The following is a 19,806-nucleotide window of genomic DNA, read 5'->3' on the forward strand; positions in this document are numbered from 1 at the left end:
TGAAGAACTGTACATGGTCTTCAAGTATCTCCCCAAAGATTGCTTCTTAGTTGTTAACGAGTAAATACACAGAAAAGGTGGAACACCTGAACCAGGAGATCAAAACATGCAGCACTATGGAGAGAAGATGGACACTGTGTGCCTTTGGATGTGATAACCTGAGGACATGTCATCACTTAATGTAGCATCACGGCTTGGAATGCTTATTCTGAATATAATCATTAAAAAACATCAATTGTTTCAAAGAGAAATATTTTATCGAAAGGGGAGGGCTGTATAACTCAAAAATTTCATTGTCATAAAGACAAAGAAAGGCTGGGTAGTCTTAAAGTAAGACCAAAGAGACACGATGCATTAGTTTCCATGAACTTAGTGGGCTTAAAACAGCACAAATTTATTATTTTATAGTTCTTGAGGTCAAAGTCCAAAATAGGTCTTCCTAGGCTCAAATCAAGGTGATCACAGGGGCTGTGTTTCTTCTAGTGGCTCTACAGAAGAATCCCTTTCCTCGCCTTTTCTAGCTTTTAGAGATCTCCTGCATTCCTTGGCTTGTGGCCCCTTCATCTTCAAAGCCAGTAGTGTAACATCTTCTCTCTGGTCCCTAACTCCTGCCTCCCTCTCATAAGGATTCATGTGATCAGACTGGGCCCACCTGGATACTCCAGAATACTCTCCCCATCCCCAAATCCTTAATTACATCTGCAAAGACCCTTTTGCCATGGAAGGTAATATAGTCACAGCATGAGACATCTTTGGGGGACCATTATTCTGCCGATCATGGATGATATTAAAATGCAAATCATGATCCTAGATTAGATCTTGTACTAGAGGGAAAAAATGCAAAAAAAATTGATAAAATTGAAATACAGCCAATAGATTGAAGTATTTTAGTTACTGCTAAATTTATTGAAGCGGACAACCATACTGTGGTTATGTAAGATAAAATCCTTAGGAAACAAACACTGAAGTATTTTAGGGGTTAAACAGCCATTTTGTATACAACTTACTCAACGGGTTTAGAAAAATAACACATGTGCAACACAGAAAGTAAGCATTTAGTAAAGCAAATGAGGCAAAATGTTAAAAATAGATGAATCTGTATTAAAAGGTATATGGGTGTTCTTTAAATATTCTTACAACTTTTCTGGAAATTTGAAAGTATTTTCAAATAAAAAGTTAGAAGAAAACTGATAAATATGTAATTTAACTACAAATGGATGAATTTTTTTACTCAAATACCACAAGCAACTCATAGTTTATATCATTTTAGAGAGGTCAGAATGACAGCAGATGTGTGGCCCAAATTCAGCAACTCAGTTTTTGTTCTTTCTATAACAACATTACTAGTAAGTGGAAAGGGTCAGAAACGTTTAGGATTTTTTAGTTTAGGAACTTAAAGGAAATCCTAACAGTCTGACAGTATTATAGTTTCAAGAGTTTAAAATAAAATTGGTAATTATTGTTAGATTTAAATACCAACCAGTGGATCACACCCTGCTATTTGTGAGAGACAATGTGCTGGGTAATTTTCTTAAGAGACCCTTAGAAAAGTAACCTCCCCTTTTCAGGAGTATTTAGCTTATTTTTAAAACAAAAGCAAAAAATAAAGTGTATTCTATCCTATTGCTTTCTTCTGCCTAGTGCCTCTGGCAGAATTTTACTGCTTTGGCCCCAGAGAATCTTTCTGGTACCCATACTGGTTCCCACTCTACCCTCTGTTGTTTAAAGACAAAAGATACAGCAGCTGGGGCTCTGACCACTGACAAATAATCAGGGGCCTCTCCACTGGGAAACTCCTCTGGTCTTGGCAGAAACTAACATTTTAAAAGGAAGGTAAAACAAAGCATAAGACCCCCTATTTCTACCCAAAGGCCTATGCACGGGCTTGTTTTTCTTGCCAACTGCGGTAGCCAAGAACAGAGTTTCTCCAGTTGTGCCAGGACAGTGTGCCAAGACCAAATAATAGCGGACTTTTCTCAATTACAGAAACAAGAAAAAAAAATAGGTGGAATGAATCAGCTTTATTTTTACAAGTTTAGCTCTTGTTATCACTAGCCGATACTGAAATCTATGATTTAGCACAATCTATGATTATACTAGCACAATCTATGATTTATACCAGCACAAAATAATCTATTTCGCTATTTTCAGTTTAACATATTGTTTATCAAAGAGTTGCATGATTTCTCTGAGAGAGTTTGGCAATCCCAGGCCTAAGTGCTTCTATAGTCAGGAGCAGGGTGCATCTTTATTACTTAGATGCCTCACTTAGAACACTTTCCCTTGCTATTATAATTATTTAGATACCCACATTTAGGGTTAAGAGTCAGATGACCTAGGGTTTCTTTTTAAGGCTCTATCACTTTCTAGTTGTTTAACTTTGGGCAAAATGCTTCTGGGTTGTAAAGCTCAGGATGTCATTTGTAAAATAGGAATCACAGTAGCTATCCCTGCTTTCCTCACAGGGTTTTTCTGATCATCCAAGGAGATTAAAAACATGAAATCACTTTGAGAATAGAAAAGCATTATGAAAAGGCCAGCTACTCCCCCAGCCCATTATTATTAAAGTTTTTGAACATAAGGCTAATTGATGTATATTTGTTTCTTAGTGTCTCATAAAGTGCTAGCTCCATAGTGTTTCCTAAACGGACACTGGCTGAGTGAGTAAGCAAATGATTAAGTTTCAGGCTGCTATAATGTTACATTATTATTTCCAGAGAACTCTCCTAATTCAATAGGACAGACATTGACCTAGACTTGCTAGGTCAACAAAGAGGATAACTTGTTCAACAAGAAGGTACATGTTCTAAGGAATTCTAAGGAACGTAGTAGATAGTAAATATTTTAGCATAAACTAGTGAAAAGAAATATGCCTTTCAAGAGAATGGTCTTGAAATGACAACCTTATAGTCTTTGAAAGACGTTTTAAACACAGCACTGAGTGACGTGCTTAACATACTTGAACTGGTAATAATTTTGATGGACTCGTCCACAGAAAGGACTCAAAGTTTAAGACAACTTGCACAAAGTTGATGTGTAATAAGTATTTTTGGTAAGTTATGGAAAGATGTCAAGTTGCAGAGCAGAGAGTAACCCAAATGATTTTAAATTAACTCAAAGGAACAATACAGTAGTTAAAATGAATCAACATGGAACATGTTATACGTCAAAGGCATGTTGCAAAATATAAGCAAGTTGCAAAGTGACACATGCAGTATAATGGCATTAACATAAAATATGCAAAAAAATTGGTATCTTATGAATGGATGTACAGTTTGCAATCAAAGTATTAGAGCAGGGCTACTGGGGGCTGTTGCACTCAACACAGCTCCAAGGGGATGGTATCTTCAGGTCAAGCCTTGAAAACATGCATTGGAATGAAAAATTCCAGCTCAGAATACTTATTCCTAAGAGACAAAGTGAGCACTAATGGGTATAGGAAAGGGGCATATATGGGGCTTTAGTTATATTTATCATGATTCACTATTAAAAAATATATTTGAAGCAAATACTGTACAATGGTACCATTTGACAAGCTATGTGATGAGTACACAGGCATTACATTATTCCCTATGCTCAAAATATTTCTTCATGTATGAATACTGACACTATGTAATGAGAAAAACAAAATTGCTTAGTTACAGTAATAAAGGAGTACCTATAATCATAGCCACATATTTTTATTGTAAGGTTTTAAGAATCAATCACATTGCAAATAAATTCAGAGATAAAACATTTTGGGTTCTCAAATGAACTCAAATTAAATAGGAGACTTATATAGGACCTTTTCAGGTATGAAAAGAATTTACATAATTTTACACTCAAGCCTTTTTTGGGGGAAGACTGAAGGAAAAAGAGAAATCAGTGGCTAGCTCTAAGGAAGGTGATCTTATTTACTTTGGGAGTACAGGTGTAAGACACATGTGCTGAAATGCCCATCCAAAACTAAAGTTTAGCAGTTGCCTGAGGAAAAAAAAATATGTTAAGTCAAATTCCAAAAATACCTTCTTCAAATTCTGACAATTAGCAAACTCCTAAATGGCAGATAATTTCCTATCTCAATATGAATGATCCCATCTCTTTTGTCAGCTACCAAAATGAAACCCAGAAATGTACAGTTTACATACCAAAACGTCCATCCCGGGGACATATTTGAGGGTTATCTTATAGTCTTTTGGAAGATTTGCCACCTACAGAGACCAAAAAAAAAAAAAAAAAAAAAGGAAAAAATATCTGTAAGAAAATCCATACATATCAGTCATATTGTTTTTAGTGGTTTGGAGAAAAACACCTACAAACCTATTATACTTTTAGTTACTACTGAATTTCAATATTTACATACATAGCGATTTTTCATTCTTGATTTCCCTTTGCAATCAAAGGCACTCTCCAGAAATAAAGTGATAATACAAATCTTTTTTACTCCAAATTCTGTTCTGGGTGGCTAAGTATAATCTACTGAGTTTTGGAAACATGATTTGAATTTCAATTTCCATCTGTGGTCTTGGAATTTCCCTCTAGGATTATATTTCTATTTGTTCCTCCAAAGGATGCGTAACACAGTATATTTTTCTTGTAAGTGGTTTACCAAGTGATATGTCAACATCACCAGGGAATCTGTAGAAACGCAGTCGCGGGCCACACCAGACCTACTGAATCTTATGTAACAAGTCCTCCAGGTGACTCTGATGTACGCTCAAGTTGGAGAACTACTGTTCTACGTTGATCCTAGAAAAAAATGTCTGTGAAATTTCAAAAGATCAATGATACTTATGAGTGGCAAATGCTTTATCACTTAATTAATTTAGAAAGATTCAGTTCTGTGATATAACTTAATCCACTTAGCTGGTGCTGAACGTTTGAGATGCCTCAAGTGTTTACCTAGCTTCTTTTAAAGGCTTTCAAAGACTATCTAACCCATTTCCACCAGTCACTGTGGCATAAGTGGAACAAGCACCTGATTTAGAATCAGGGAATTTGGAAGAAATCTAAACTGTACTTTGGTTTCTCTCATCTGTAAAGTGGAGATAAAAGTACCCATGTCTGAGAGTCAATTTATGAGCTGAGATGAGTGAATATGCCAATCAATCCATATTCTTCACTGAGAGCTATACTGGCAACTGACTTCCAAGGCACACATCCTGGTAACTTAAAGAGTTCTAGGTTCACTTGTCTCCTTTTCTACATATAGTACCACCTCTTACATCTCACCCTTCCAGCACGGATAAAATTTTCATCTGTATCATATGGCCCGTTTATAATATGTATAAACTGACTTAGCCCATTGAGTCTGAAAACAATATACAATGTAAAAAAAGTGGTTTTGCTTTATTATATACTCAATGGGTCCATCTTGCCTTGGTGGACTCATTTTCCCCTTTACCCTGTCTCTAAAATCATTACTATTCCCCATAGTAAGCTGGGATCTTGTGCATGTTTGCCAGACTAGGTCATCTCTGACAAGTCTCCCAGAACACAATCCATATGGTTTCTTCTTGGCTTTGCCAATAGCTTCTGGAATCTGAGACCAGTTTGGTGAGAAAAGAATCTAGTTAAAGGCATAAGCAGTCAGAGGGGAGCCAAGGAAGTAGCTGATCCCACTGTGCATGCTACAATTCTACTTCCAATGGTACCATCTCCCACACATCTCAGCCTCCAGCCTAACACTTACCAAACATTTATGATGTGCTGGCACTGTGCTTATCAAGGGCTTACGTTGCATGATCACATCCAAGCCTCAGAATCCCTTTCACATAGTATCTCTATTTAATGAATGAAGAACTTAAGGCTCAAAGAGGTCAAGAAACTTGACTAAGGTCACACGATTACTACGTGTTAAGTCTGTACTAGAACTCAGGTCTCTGACAGCAGACCCTCCCTTGCCTCTTAGCTCAACTACATATTTTCATCTATCTACCCTCTGCACACTTGTCCTAGGTATTTTCCACTTGTGAGGCTCACCATCAACCCTCCTCATGCCACCCCCAATAAAACAGTAAAGTCCTTGCTGCTTACTGAAAACACATCTGGGCTGCCACAGAAGGTGGCATTTTTTTTATCTTTAATTTCGGGGTGACTCTCTTACTCTTTACATTTAACTTTCTTCCTCTTGGTCAAACTTCCCACCATGCTTCCCTAATTTCTTTTGTCTTGTGGATCTTCATCCCCATTTTTGAAAAGCAAAAGTACCTTGTTATTTTATGTAAGACCCAGTGGAAGACACAGCTGACCTAAAAGCTGGAATCAGAATGAGCAGCAACATTCTGTTTTGTTATGAACCAACCATGTAAATGAAAGTCATTCCAGATGGAGAAACATGGCAAGAAGTGGCAGGTGTTCTGAACACAAGCTGCTTGACAATCTAGCCGTCCTTAAGCACAATTAACATTATCAGAAAATAAATATAGAATTGACCGAAATGGTATTCAGATAACTTAGGATCTGAGTATGTACCGAAAGGGCAGAAAAAATGTAAGCGATATGCTGGCCAATTCTGTTTTATTAGTAATCTATACATAAAAATTGGTGGAAAGAAGTCAAAGAAACCTTAGAAGAAGTTCTCTGACCAACACACTGAAATCTCCACACCTTCCCACTTGGGGAGTATATAATAATAATTTCTGCATTAAACTGATTTACTGATATTTAATTTCTGATGGAACTGAAAAGTAATACAATTTTTGAAAAATGCTTTACAATTTAAACAAGTTTTCATACACAGTCTCTATCACAACCCCAGAGATATGTGTTATTAAGCCTGTTTCACAGAAGAAAACACAGAGGCTCAGAGAGGTTAACTGGCATCCCAAGGTCACAGTCATCAGGAGTACCTATTGGAGGTAAGGATATAAATCTTGGCTCTGTGTGCTGGTCTCAGCACAGTTATCTACAGATCACTCTCCGCATTATTACTTTCTTGGCTTGCATTGGTTTGTTTCCAATTACATTTGGAAGAGAAATTAGGAAGTCAAGTTATATATTTTTATGGCTGCTTCATGAATTATTATATTACTTTCCAAGCATTTATAGTACGTTAAATAGCACTCAGAAAGCACAGATAACCTTGTGATAAATTCGGTTTCTCTTATGTATGTTGAGCACTGTGGAAATCTGATAAGAGTAGAGGGAGTCTTTGACCTAGAACTAGGAAGATAAGCTGTTCCTTCGAGGCACTTAGTTTGATGTAGGACTCATAGCACAGGTCCCGGGGACACACTGCTCAGGTTGGATCCAGGTGGATCCTGCCACGTGCTAACTCAGAGATCTTGGGCAAACTACTTAATCTTCTTTAGCCTCAATTTCCACATGTGTAAAATGGGAATCATAGAATCGAGCTAGTGGATTTATTAAGACTAAAAAAGGATTACATAACTTGTTTAAAATACTTAGTGCTTGAGCGTGGTGTGTGAATGAGTACGAGTGTTTATTATTAGTTGCAAGGGAATGGGACATTCTAGGTATAGGGTTATATGCAAAGACAAGGACATGGGAGACCATGGACAGATCATTCAGGCTCTAGCAGGTAGGAGGTAAGAAATAGCCCGGGAGGGGCTTCCCTCGTGGCACAGTGGTTGAGAATCTGCCTGCCAATGCAGGGGACACGGGTTCGAGCCCTGGTCTGGGAAGATCTCACATGCCACGGAGCAACTGGGCCCGTGAGCCACAATTACTGAGCCTGCGCGTCTGGAGCCTGTGCTCCGCAACAAGAGAGGCCGCGATGGTGAGAGGCCCGCGCACCGCGATGAAGAGTGGCCCCCGCTTGCCGCAACTAGAGAAAGCCCTCGCACAGAAACGAAGACGCGACATAGCCATAAATAAAAATAAATAAATAAATTTAAATAGCACTTGGCAAACAAAGAGAGGGAAGAAAAAAAAAAAGAAAAAGAAATACCCCGGGAAAGCCATTATTAGTGAGGGACCTGAATGTCGGGCCAAGGAGGCCAAGAGGGAGGCAATGAGGTTCCCCGGGACCAGTGCCACCACCAGAACCCCACAGCAAGTCACTCCTGCCTCAGGCACACCGCTTCTTCCCCGTGGAACCTCTACTCCTCGTCTGTAAGATGAAGAGGGTGAAGTAGGTAACTATGAAAAATTCAGTCTGATTTACCTTTCTCATGGACTTAAGCAGTGGTGCTACACTGCAGGTGTTTAAGCTGGAAGGGAACATGACCGTCAATTTAGGAAGGTTAGTCTGGAGGGATGGATTGGAGCAAGAAGAGAATAGAGACTGGGGGCAGTTTAGAACACCACTAGGAAAGTACTGAACATGCATAAAATATTTATACAGAGACCAGAAGCTGAAAAAGCAGAGACGTGGTTTAGATTCCAGGGAAGCATACTGTTGGTAGGGTGAAATGGATACATAACCAAGGCTACAGATTTTGAAAAAACCAATCTATTCTAGTAAAATATGTTCAGGGCAAAAAATAAAATAAAATAGAACCTAACTGGTGGAAAATTTACCAAAGGTCCAATTATTCCAATGAACTTTGTGGTTTGGAGTGTGAGGATGTAAATACTGTGCCAGATCATTAAATGCATAAAACTGCAAAAACAAGTCACTTTGTGATGGGCTCACTCTACTACTAGATGGGCCCATTTGTTATCTTTTTTTGGATGTCTTAAGGACTGACCATACTCAGTGACATGAGGAGGTAAAATGCATACGAGAATGGCACGCAGAAATGCTGGAAACTCAGCCAAGAAAAAGTCTTTGCAAGCCAAACAGGCACTGGCTGTCTACCATACCCTGCAGGTATTTGGACTCAGGAGAAAAAGAACTCAAAGTCAGAACATTTAACACCCTCTCTAGATCACTTATCTAAAATCTTTGGATTTCATGATTCAAATGTCATTGAGGTCTCTAAGTCTCATGAAATCAGTGGCTTCCTGGACATCTTTAGTGAGACACACTTGTCTCAGTTGTTTCTCCCAAGTTCTAGATAAGAATCAAAATGCAGTAGTAATAACTCATGATTCCCTTGACACTACATAAAATGTTGCACATATGTGAACCTTTCTGAGGAGTGAGTCCAGTTTTCAGAGTGTTGGGAGACCCAGAGAAGTTTAAGAATCACTGCTGTAGAGCGAAAAACCTTCTACGCTTATATTTTAAATATCCCAGTTCACTCCTGCAGCAGCTTAGTGTAATGCTGGTTGTTCAGTCTTCAGAAATAACACAGGACAAAGATTTTTGCTTTTAAAAAAAATTAATTTATTTATTTGGCTGCGTTGGGTCTTCATTGCTCCACGCGTGCTTTCTCTAGTTGCGGCGAGCAGGGGCTACTCTTCATTGCGGTGCGCGGGCTTCTCATTGTGGTGGCTTCTCTTGTTGCGGAGCACGGGCTCTAGGCATGCGGGCTTCAGTAGTTGTGGCTCACGGGCTCTAGAGTGCAGGCTCAGTAGTTGTGGTGCATGGGCTTAGTTGCCCCGCAGCATGTGGGATCTTCCCGGACCAGGTCTCAAACCCGTGTCCCCTGCATTGGCAGGCGAGTTCTTAACCACTGCACCATCAGGGAAGTTCCAGCTTTTTGTCTTTTTATTTCTCCTTATAAGCCATCTCTTGTTAATATTGACTAAAAATCTAACTAACCAGGTTAATTACCTTTTTTTTCCTTTAATAACAACTCAATTAGTGATTTAGAAAAAATTAACAGGACAACTCATAAAGACTTTTCTGGGTCATATTTTCTCAGTGAAGAATATCTAAATGAAGTTAGATGACCCTCATTCTCCTTTCAGATAGAAGAGATTAAAAACATTTTTGGTTTATTTCATAGACACACCTTATAATGTGGATTCCAATTAAGTAGTACTAATTGAACTTCTATAATATGACTGCTTCCTAATCATAAGATAAGGTGACTACTACCTAGGAAATAAAATTCAAGAGGATAGAATGCTAATTCTTAAATTACAGTTGATATTGACATCTTAAGTTAAAACATCATAAATTATGAACTGGGTTCTTATGCTCTAGAGATGGGCAGTTAGGGGTTCAAACCTCTATTCAGCTCCCTATTTCCAGGTGAGGATTGTCAGGTTACTAACCATCACCAGGCCTCAGCTTCCTAATCAATAAGCTGTTGGTAAAAATAATTACCTCCGGCCTTCCCTGGTGGCGCAGTGGTTGAGAATCTGCCTGCCAATACAGGGGACACGGGCTCGAGCCCTGGTCCGGGAAGATTCCACATGCCGCGGAGCAAATGGGCCCGTGAGCCACAATTACTGAGCCTGCGCCTCTAGAGCCTGTGCTCCGCAACAAGACAGGCCGCGATAGTGAGAGGCCCGCACACCGCGATGAAGAGTGGCCCCCGCTTGCCACAACTAGAGAAAGCCCTCACACAGAAACGGGGATCCAACACAGCCATAAATAAATAAATAAAAATAAAATAAAATAAAAAATTAATAATAATTACCTCCTAGGGTTGTGATGACTAAAAGAGAGAATCCATACAAAGTGCTTTGCATACTACCTGGATACTCACACAATAATGATTACTTTAAAAAGTCAAGGAGCAGGAGATTTTGTACCTAAGTGGTTTATCTTATAAAGGAAGAACAATTTTTTCTTTATGATAAGATTGACATGCTTGGTAACATAGCCCGCTACTTGTCAGTTTTTACGAATATTATTTCTAATACGCTTCTGTCCTTTCTTTGCATACTATAAGTCCTAAATTTAGCTTTAAACAGAGAAAAAAATTTTCTACTGACCACAGGAGCAGAAATTTAAATGCTAAATATTGCAAACTAATCAAAATAAACTTTAAAAACTCTCCAGCTATCAAACCATTGTTCTTCAAGGGTCAAACAAAATTATGTGAGACCTCTGCTTTTAAAGAGAAGATATGCTTAATAAAGCTCAGAGTTCACCTAGAAATGGGAAGTCTCAGAGACTCCAATCTTCCATTTTAAGGCAGTGGTAATTCTATCCAAAGAACATCGTATTTGAAGAAGACTAAAACTTCCGCATCATTCAAAACTGTCCAAAGTGTGAAATTTGTTATCTAAGTATATTTTTATAATCTTCCATTATTTTAAACTCTAAGAGTCATGTATTAATATAATCTACTTAAAATAAGTGCCTACTTCAAGACCTGGAAAACCACGAATTCTTGACTTTTAATTCTACTCTACTGATTTGTAGACTGACCTTGAAAAGACAGAGTAATTTCACCTTTACAAGATGGGGCTGGGACAGCAACCTGCCTTAAACATTTTGAGGAAGACAAATAATTACTTAATAGATAGTTAAAGATAAAAAGGTTTTTAAAAAAGCAACCAAGTCATACTCAATTAAATTCCCCCAAATGAAGGAAAAAATATCACAAATGAAAGGAATAGCAGAAAGTACAAAAGGAAAAATTAATTTGAACTATTTCAATATTTGGATTCCTCCTTATATTAACACTTAACAATCATTAAAAGCTACAGCTGAACCACCCCATAGATACAAGTTTTTAGAGTTTCATTCATCCCCTTCCCAGATACTCGACCCTTTCTTTAGGTAGGTCTGAGTCTGCCATTTAAAACAAGTCCTGCAACATTTTTTGGAAACAAAGCAAAATGTTCTGTAAATAGATGAACTATTATGCTGAGTAAACATGCCAGAAGGATTTCAAATGAAAACCATGGGGATTGCAGGGGCAGTACAAAGTGTCCAATAAGAAATTTAAAAGAAAATGACAGTAAAGTCATAAATCGTGTGCTTCTGTGACATGAGAATCACCCCAAGCAAACAAACTCAATGTTTGTGGGCACAGTGCAAGGTGCCACCTAAAGCAAAGGAGGAACTGGCAGAATGGGCAAAGGAATGATTTCAGCTGAAGAAATTACTGTGAAAAACAAGGCAAAAAGGTACTCTCAACCCACGTTCTTTTTCTCAAATACAATGTAGCGAAGTTATGTCTGCAAAGAAACCAGATCCTCTTGTTCGATATAACCTCCTTTAGTCAAGGCATAACTGAATCTTTCCAAAAGGTACAACCTAAAAAAGTATCGCCATGGAATAAAAGAATCTCAGAGCTAAAAAGGGTCTCCCAAGTTATCGGATTTAGTAGTTCATATCTTTTTGGGTGTCACAGACGTCTCTGGGAAGCAGATGAAAGTTATACATGCTCTTCTTAGAAACACACATAAGGCACACGTAGGCATAACTTAGAGCTCATTTTGAAAGAATTTCAAAGTTTATGAATCCTAGATTAAGAACTAAGTATTGATCATGTCCTAGTTCCTCATTTTCAAAACCAGAAGTTGAATCCCAGAAAGGTCCAGGGACTTATTTGTCCAAGGTCACACAGCTGGGTAATAGCAGAGATGGTATTCAAAAACACCCCGGTAAGCCTGACCTACTTGAAGATGCTTTTTTGCCCCACTGTTCTCTAGAGAGAGGCTGTGATTATCTATATCCATAAAACTCAAAAGTAACTCATGTTGCTGCTAGAATTAGTGAAATTAATGAGTTTTAGGCTAAGGATGGGAGCACAGCTTTTTTTCAGACATGGAAACAACCCAATATTTTAAGTATTATGGCCTAAGCGGTCCTGCCACTTCTATACAAATAACTACCACCTGGCATATTAGTCAGAAACATTAACGTTCCTACATCTCATCTCCACAAGCTGTGATTCCGTATTTCTGAGGCAGGGCCCTGATAGCTATACTTCCAACACGTACCCTAAGAGATTGTGACTGGATGGTTCTCAAATGATATCCCACAAACGCTGATTTAAAGCAGTGGCTCGCAAACATTTTTTCATAAGCTCAATTGTTTTTTCAAGCCAAGTCTTATTTAGAAACCCAGACACATAAATAATAAAAGCAGAGAGGCTAGGTGGGCTCTTGAAGCCAGTTTGAAAACCACTGTCCTAGAAGATACAGCACAGGTAATGGAACCAGGAGCTGGGCTTCACCACTATTGGGTCTCAGTTTTCCTATTTCTGAAGTACTTTGTCTAGATTGTCTCTAAATTCCCTTCCGACTCCAGTATCCTATGACCCCACAAATGCCCCAACTACCATTACTGACAGACAGTATTTAGCAGGCACTTGCTATGTTCCTAGCACTGTTCTATTCACTTATTTAATCTTTAAAGTTACTCTATGAGGTTAAGTACAGTTGACCCTTGAACAGCATGGGTTTGAACTGCATGGGTCTACTCATACTCATTTTTTTTTTTTTTTTTAACAGTTAAGTACGGTAGTACTACATAATCCATGGTTGGTTGAATCTGCAGATGCAGAACCACAGCTAGGGAGGAAGCTTGTATACAGAGGGCCAACTACAAGCTGTGAGAAGGATGTTCCACTGCTAGCCCCCATGTTCTTCAAAGGTCAATTGTACTGTTAATCTGTTACACTGATGAGGAAACTGAGGCACAGAGAGGTTGTGATAATAACTGTGGTAAAAAAATTTATATATACATTCTCTTATTTAATCTACACTACAAAATGGGAAGTAAGAACTGAGATTTAGAAACGTAGTTACTTATCTAAGGTCAAAGAGCAGGTGTGCCAGATTCTAAAATCCATTCTTTTAACCAATAAATTAGCATAGGTTGGGTCCCACGCTACACCAGAAAATCTTTCAAATGGTATCCATTTACGTGTGGTTATTGCGGACTGAGTGATATGCACTCATATATTCATAGAGATGGGTTAGCTCCCAAACTAGATTATAAACACTCTGAGACCAGGGATTATTTTATATCTTTCAATGTCCTACTCTATGAAATACTGGCTGGGCATTAAGTAGGTCTTTATTCAGTTAGAAGTGATCTTCTAAGTCCTTTTTTGTTACTAACTTGATTTTTTCCCCCAATAATCCAAAGTAAACACACTAATTTCATTTAGATCAACTCTTGAAATTAAAAAGTTCCCCTCTGAGTCAGGTGCTGGAGGGGTGACAGAAAGACTTTTTTCAGTTTAATGATTTTTTACATTTGCCCTTGGGGGAAGAAATTATATTTTAGTGTTAATAAGTATCTCTTTCCAGGCACTTCTTTCGCCATGCTTCCTGCCATTTTTCACTGTACCAACTGATAGGTAACAGAGTGAAAATAAGCAGATGGTCAAAGACAAGAGTGGAAAGTCTTGGAAGGTGCTTATAATACCTACTTATGCCACTTGAAAGTATCGGTTTGACATTTCACAGGAAGTGGTGCTCATTAAGTAGTATTCCTCGAACAGCAAAAAATAATGACTATAAGTAATTTTTCTTAAATACCATTTTAATTTTGGACATGCTCAGCGTGTGGTCAGATACACCATCACCTTCCATCTATGACTCCTTGCCCACATATTTGAAATTGGACACCTAGGACCACTTCAGACCTCCCCGCTCATCTTAGCTCCATGGTTCTACCAGCAGCCCCATGAGAGCTGTAATTTCCCAGTTGTGGCCTACTTTAAGCACATTTTGGAGACTCGTGTTAATCTAACATTTATATAAATCCATACAACATAGATAAAACTACTCATAATAAGAAATGAGATTAAATCAAGGTCACAATATTTAGGTCTCTAATCTGCGACAGAATAGACCATCTAGAGCACTGGTTCTTAACATCCTTTAAGGAATGTCTTTAAATGTAGATGCCTTCAGACCTACTGAATCAGTGGGGCCCAGACACCTATGATTTTCATAAGCGCCACAGGTGATTATGATGCTGCACAGTGGTACACATCCTTACTTCATCGAACAAACATTTCATGAGTGCCTTCTATTGATACCAAATTTCGAATATAAACATTTTCTTTTTAATATAGTTTCTTGGGTCACAAACTAACATGCAGCTTGAGGGAAAGGATCATGATACATGTTCTGAAAAAAGTACTTCATCACCCCACCCCCATTCTTATACCTAGCTGGGCATATAGTAGGCAAATGTTGCATTGCTTTGGTCACCAGCTCCTCAAATAAAACATGGTGCTACATCTTCAGGCACTGCACCAGAGAATTTTTTTTAAACCTGGACTTTGTAAGTATCCAAAGAAATCTGCATGGGGTGTGTGTGTGTGTGTGTGTGTGTGTGTGTGTGTATTCTTAATTCTGCATTGAGACTAAGCCAGCAACACTCAGATCGTAGCATTAAACTTCTGTTTTGAAGTTTGGCTATGAACCCAAAGTAAAACATACAAACCAGGAAATGCATATCAAAATAGGGAAGATAAATATCTCAAAAAATATACTTTTCTTTCTTTCTACATACTACAATCCTCATTTCTTTCCTATTCTCATATCACGTCCGTTCCCTAGACAATATTCAAATAACTGAGTGCCATTTGGCTCTTTTGAACCAGGAACTTAGAAAACTGCTTCTCAAACTTTGTTCATCCTGAAAGCACACACTGTAGCTCAAGTGAGCATGTACAATCACCGCTAGATCGTGAGAGTTGGGAGGAAGGCATTTCAGATGCTGTGTTATGCTCTCCCTCTCTGTGGTTTGCATCTTAAGAGAAGCATGGCACGAAGCCGGCAGTGACCAAGGGGCACCAGTGTAAAACGGCTTTTCCTGAGGGAAGAGTTCCAATGTGATGGACGTGGGAGATGAATCTGGTCAACATTTGGGCAACAAATGACTCCAACTGTGTTTACTGAGGGAGCAAACACCCACCCGCATGTGACAGGGTCTTCAAGCTGTTGGAAAGGGGGAGAAAGACCATCTCAGATCTTTTGTTAGGCTCGTTAGAGAAGAGTAGGAAGGCATGTGGAAGGGAAATAAAACACTTTTAAGAGATAATGGGGAACAAGCTAGTGCTGGCACATCAGCACAGAGAACTCGCCAGTGTCCTTCACTGCCTGTGAAGGAGATGAAAAGACCAGCAAAGAAACAAAGCCACTTCCGTGGGGTGCAACAGGCCAACTTTACCAACAAGATGCTCCATGACCTTAAATATCTCCCTACCTGCTCTCTACAAACTCTTTAGAATAACTCAGTGACTTCTCTCCTGGTCTTCGAAAAATACTAATTTGGGGCAAGAAAAAAGGAAATCTTTTTCAAAAAGTACAAGAAAAAGAGTCACAGCAATTGAAAGCATTCCTTACTTACCAATTTTGTAACGTCTTTCACATCATCAGTCACACGGTTCCTGCAGATTCCTTGAGTTTTGACGAGAGGACTAAATAGGAGCAGTTGAAGATAAATGCAAGTGATAATCCAAGTCTAAATGAAAACAGAAAACATGCTGGTGATCATCAGTGAAAATCCATAGTCACTAAAACTATTAACAATTAACATCTTCTGCCTTAATGTGGAAAAGGGAATCTACCTTTTTTTTTTTTTTTTTAACGCTACTGGCTTAAATACAATTAGATGCAATTAGATGCTGAGCTTTCAAACTATGCTGACCAAATTTTTAAAAAATTTTCTGTTAAAATATGGTTTGGATTTTTCATTTCAATGACAGTATTGTTAACTTGTGTCAAAAGCTTTCTACGGGCAATTCCCCAATGGCAATTAGGAATGAACTTGTAGCAACATGTGAAGGAGTTATCACTTAAGGTGTTTTCTAAAAACTAGGGAATGCATAAAATTCATACCTTAAGGCACCAAAAGAAACTTTCTCTACTTTAAATGTAGACTGTTTGACAAGTAGCAGCAAAACCCTGAGCAGTGCTTTAGTCCGATAATCTAATAGTATACCCAGTTAAAGTGAGGGGGAGAGAGAGAGATTTAGATATAGGACAGAATTTAACCTAATTTGTGAGACATCAAAAGAATCATTGTTTTGAATCACAGCTTTTTGGCCATTTATTGGCAGACCATAACCAATATGTCAATTAATAAGGAAAAATATTTTCTTAGTCAATGGGAAGACATTCTTGAATCCTAGCATGAACCCACACTCACACGCCCCCCAAAACACCTCTCTTTGAAAATAACTCTTTCAAATATGTAAAATAGTTACCTTTGTGCATGGCTTATTTTTTCTTATTACACTATATTTTATGTTTTTAAAAATCTGGGCATCTATTTTTTTTCTTCAGTATCTTTACAACACATAGCAGAACCTTGAATATAAAAAGCTCTTAATAAATATTTGCTGGATGAATCAGTGACCAAGGTAAAAAAAAAAAAAGAGTGTAATGCTTCAAATTTGATACCTGTTTATTGAGCCTGTATTATGAGACAGGGACTGAGCCAGTCACTAGAGAAACAAAGGTGATAAGACACCCTTGAAATGCAGATGCAGGTAAGTAGGTGACACCCACACCCAGTGATAAATGCTTTGGGAACTCAGAGGAGGAAAAAATTAATCAGTTGACCTTAAGGGAGACAACTCGTAGCAGAAAGACAGTGCCAAGAAAAGCCAGAGAGAAAATGTGACTCTGGCTGGATTTTAGGGGACAAAAGAAGAGTTTGCAAGAGTTGACAAGGAAGGGACAAGTATTCCAGGAAAAATAAACAGCATGAGCAAAACATGGAGATGTGAAGATATTTTAAAATGTGAGAGTTCTTTTAAGAGTTAACATTCATCCATGGCATCTTAAAATTACACAAAGGCCCATCTGCACATGGCTAGAAATCTTTCCTATTTATTATGTAACCAGCCATGTATTATATGGAACTGGATTATTATTCTCAATTAATATCTGCAAGCTAAATAGATTTTACACTGGACCAAATTGTAATTATCATTTACTAAAATTTCTAAGACTACAATGCTACCTACATAGATAATAGTGGCTTCGAAACAAAACTAAAACCCTTTTATTGTTTTACCACTGTAATCTACGTATTTCAGCAGTAATCCTGCTTAATTTTGTTTAAGGCTACTTTGAGCACGGTGGGGTCCCACTTTTCATAGCAGCATCTCCCTTGGACCAAAATGAAGACTGAATTGTGTAAATGATTTGTTTGGGGGATGATTCTTCTTTTTGGACAATCCCAACACATAAAATATCCTCTAATATCCCTTCATGTACGTAAGTATAATTGCTTAAACTCAAGCTTTCTTTTATACTGTCATTGCTAAGACCTAACCCTCCCTTGAAATATATTTCTCCGAGATCCTCTTCCATGATATGATTTTGGAATCTTCCCTAAGGACCTCTGTAAATGGCCAATCTCACTAATAACCATATTCATATTCTAGGCTCTAAGAAATATAAAGGCATGGGGTGGGGGAGGGGGAACTGGAGGAAGGTGGTCAAAAGGTACAAACTTCCAGTCATAAGATAAATAAGTACTAGGGACGTAATGTACAACATGATCAATATAATTCACACTGCTGTATGTTACGTAAGAAAGTTAAGAGAGTATATCCTAAGAGTTCTCATCACAAGGAAAAACATTTCTATTTCTTTTGTATTTATATAGATTTTGTATCTATATGAGATGGCAGATGTTCTTAATATGGTAGTCACTGAATGATGTATGCAAGTCAAATAATTATGCTGTACACCTTAAACTTATACAACGTATATGTCAATTATATCTCAATAAGACTAGACGGAAGAAAAGAAATATAAGGGCAGAAATTCTGTTGACTTCTCGCTGCCATGTCTTATGCCTGACACTGAAGAAACTACACAAACATTTGTTCACTCATTCATTCATTCAGCAAATATTTATTAAGCACCTAGTGCTACTGTGTGCCAGGCACTGTTCTAGATGCTGGGGATACATTAGTTAAAAAAAAAAAAGCAAAAATTCCTGCCATCATAAGCTTGGCTTCTAGTGAGGGAAGGCAGACCATAACCAATAAACATAATAAATAACCAGATTATATAGTAGGTCAAAGGTGTGCTGTGAAAAAAGAAAAATTAGATCACACTAAAGGGGATTAGAATTATAATGCCTACTCTGCTCTACTAGCAGCATGGTCTTAGGTTCAAGGTGACAATCACACTCATGAGGCATCAGAGGCTTCATGCAGCGCCAAGTGTACTACTGAGCTGATATCTGATGGGGCCTCATTGGGAAGGCAATGTTTTATCAAAGATTAGATGGAGCTAAGGGAGTTATCCAAGCAGGTGTCTGTGGGAGAGTACTATAGACAGAGAGGCTAGTGCAAAGGCCCTAAGGTCTATTTCGTGTTGTTGTTGTTTTCAATTGAATCTTTCAAGATACTTTATTATAAAAGTAATATATCATCATTATCAAACATTTGGAGAAGAAAAAAAACTTAGTTGGAATGTCACTACCCTGACAACTTTTAGAAAGTATATCTTTTTTCCCCATTATTATAAAATAAATGCATACTCATTGATTTAAGGAATCTGCTTTATTTAAGGAACAGCAAGAATAAACCAGGGGGGGCAGTGAAGATGATGATGTCAGAGAGAATGGAGAGGCCAGATCATGTAGGGTCTTGTATACCCACCTGGACTTTTGACTTTTACTGTGAACGAAAAGGGATTCATTGCAGGATTTTGAGCATAGGAGAGATACGACATATTTAAAACTTTTTTTAAAGAGATTGTTTGGAAGTTTCTTACAAAACTGAACATATTCTTACCATATGATCCAGCAATCATGCTCCTTGGTTCTATCCCAAAGAGCTGAAAATCTGTGTCTATACAAAAACCTGCACACTGATTTTTATAGCAGCTTATTCAAAATTGCCAAAATTTGGAAGCAACCAGGATGTCCTTCAGCAGGTGAATAGTTAAATAAACTGTGGTATATCTGGGGAATGGACTTTTACTCAGCACTAAAAAGAAATGAGCTATGAAGCCATAAAAAGACACAGAGGAAAAAAATGCATATTACTAAGTGAAGAAGCCAATCTGAAAAGGCTATACACTGTTTTGATTCCAACTACTATGACATTCTAGAAAAGGCAAAACTATGGAAACAGT

The 19,806-nt window shown here is 38.0% G+C and overlaps 1 protein-coding gene across 2 annotated transcripts in view; it reads right to left on the reverse strand.

The window, feature by feature from the left end:
* The window catches only part of KITLG (KIT ligand), an 86,468-nt gene that overhangs the window by 32,989 nt on the left and 33,673 nt on the right, over window positions 1-19,806 (reverse strand). For both annotated transcript variants that reach the window (XM_059936644.1, XM_059936643.1), the window contains exons 2-3: window positions 16,052-16,165; window positions 4,128-4,190 (exon numbers count right to left, since the gene is read on the reverse strand). In XM_059936644.1, coding sequence (XP_059792627.1) covers window positions 4,128-4,190; window positions 16,052-16,165 — 177 coding nt within the window. The remainder of the gene's footprint in view (window positions 1-4,127; window positions 4,191-16,051; window positions 16,166-19,806) is intronic.

This window comes from Balaenoptera ricei, chromosome 10, assembly GCF_028023285.1.
Source record: "Balaenoptera ricei isolate mBalRic1 chromosome 10, mBalRic1.hap2, whole genome shotgun sequence".
NCBI lineage: Eukaryota > Metazoa > Chordata > Mammalia > Artiodactyla > Balaenopteridae > Balaenoptera > Balaenoptera ricei.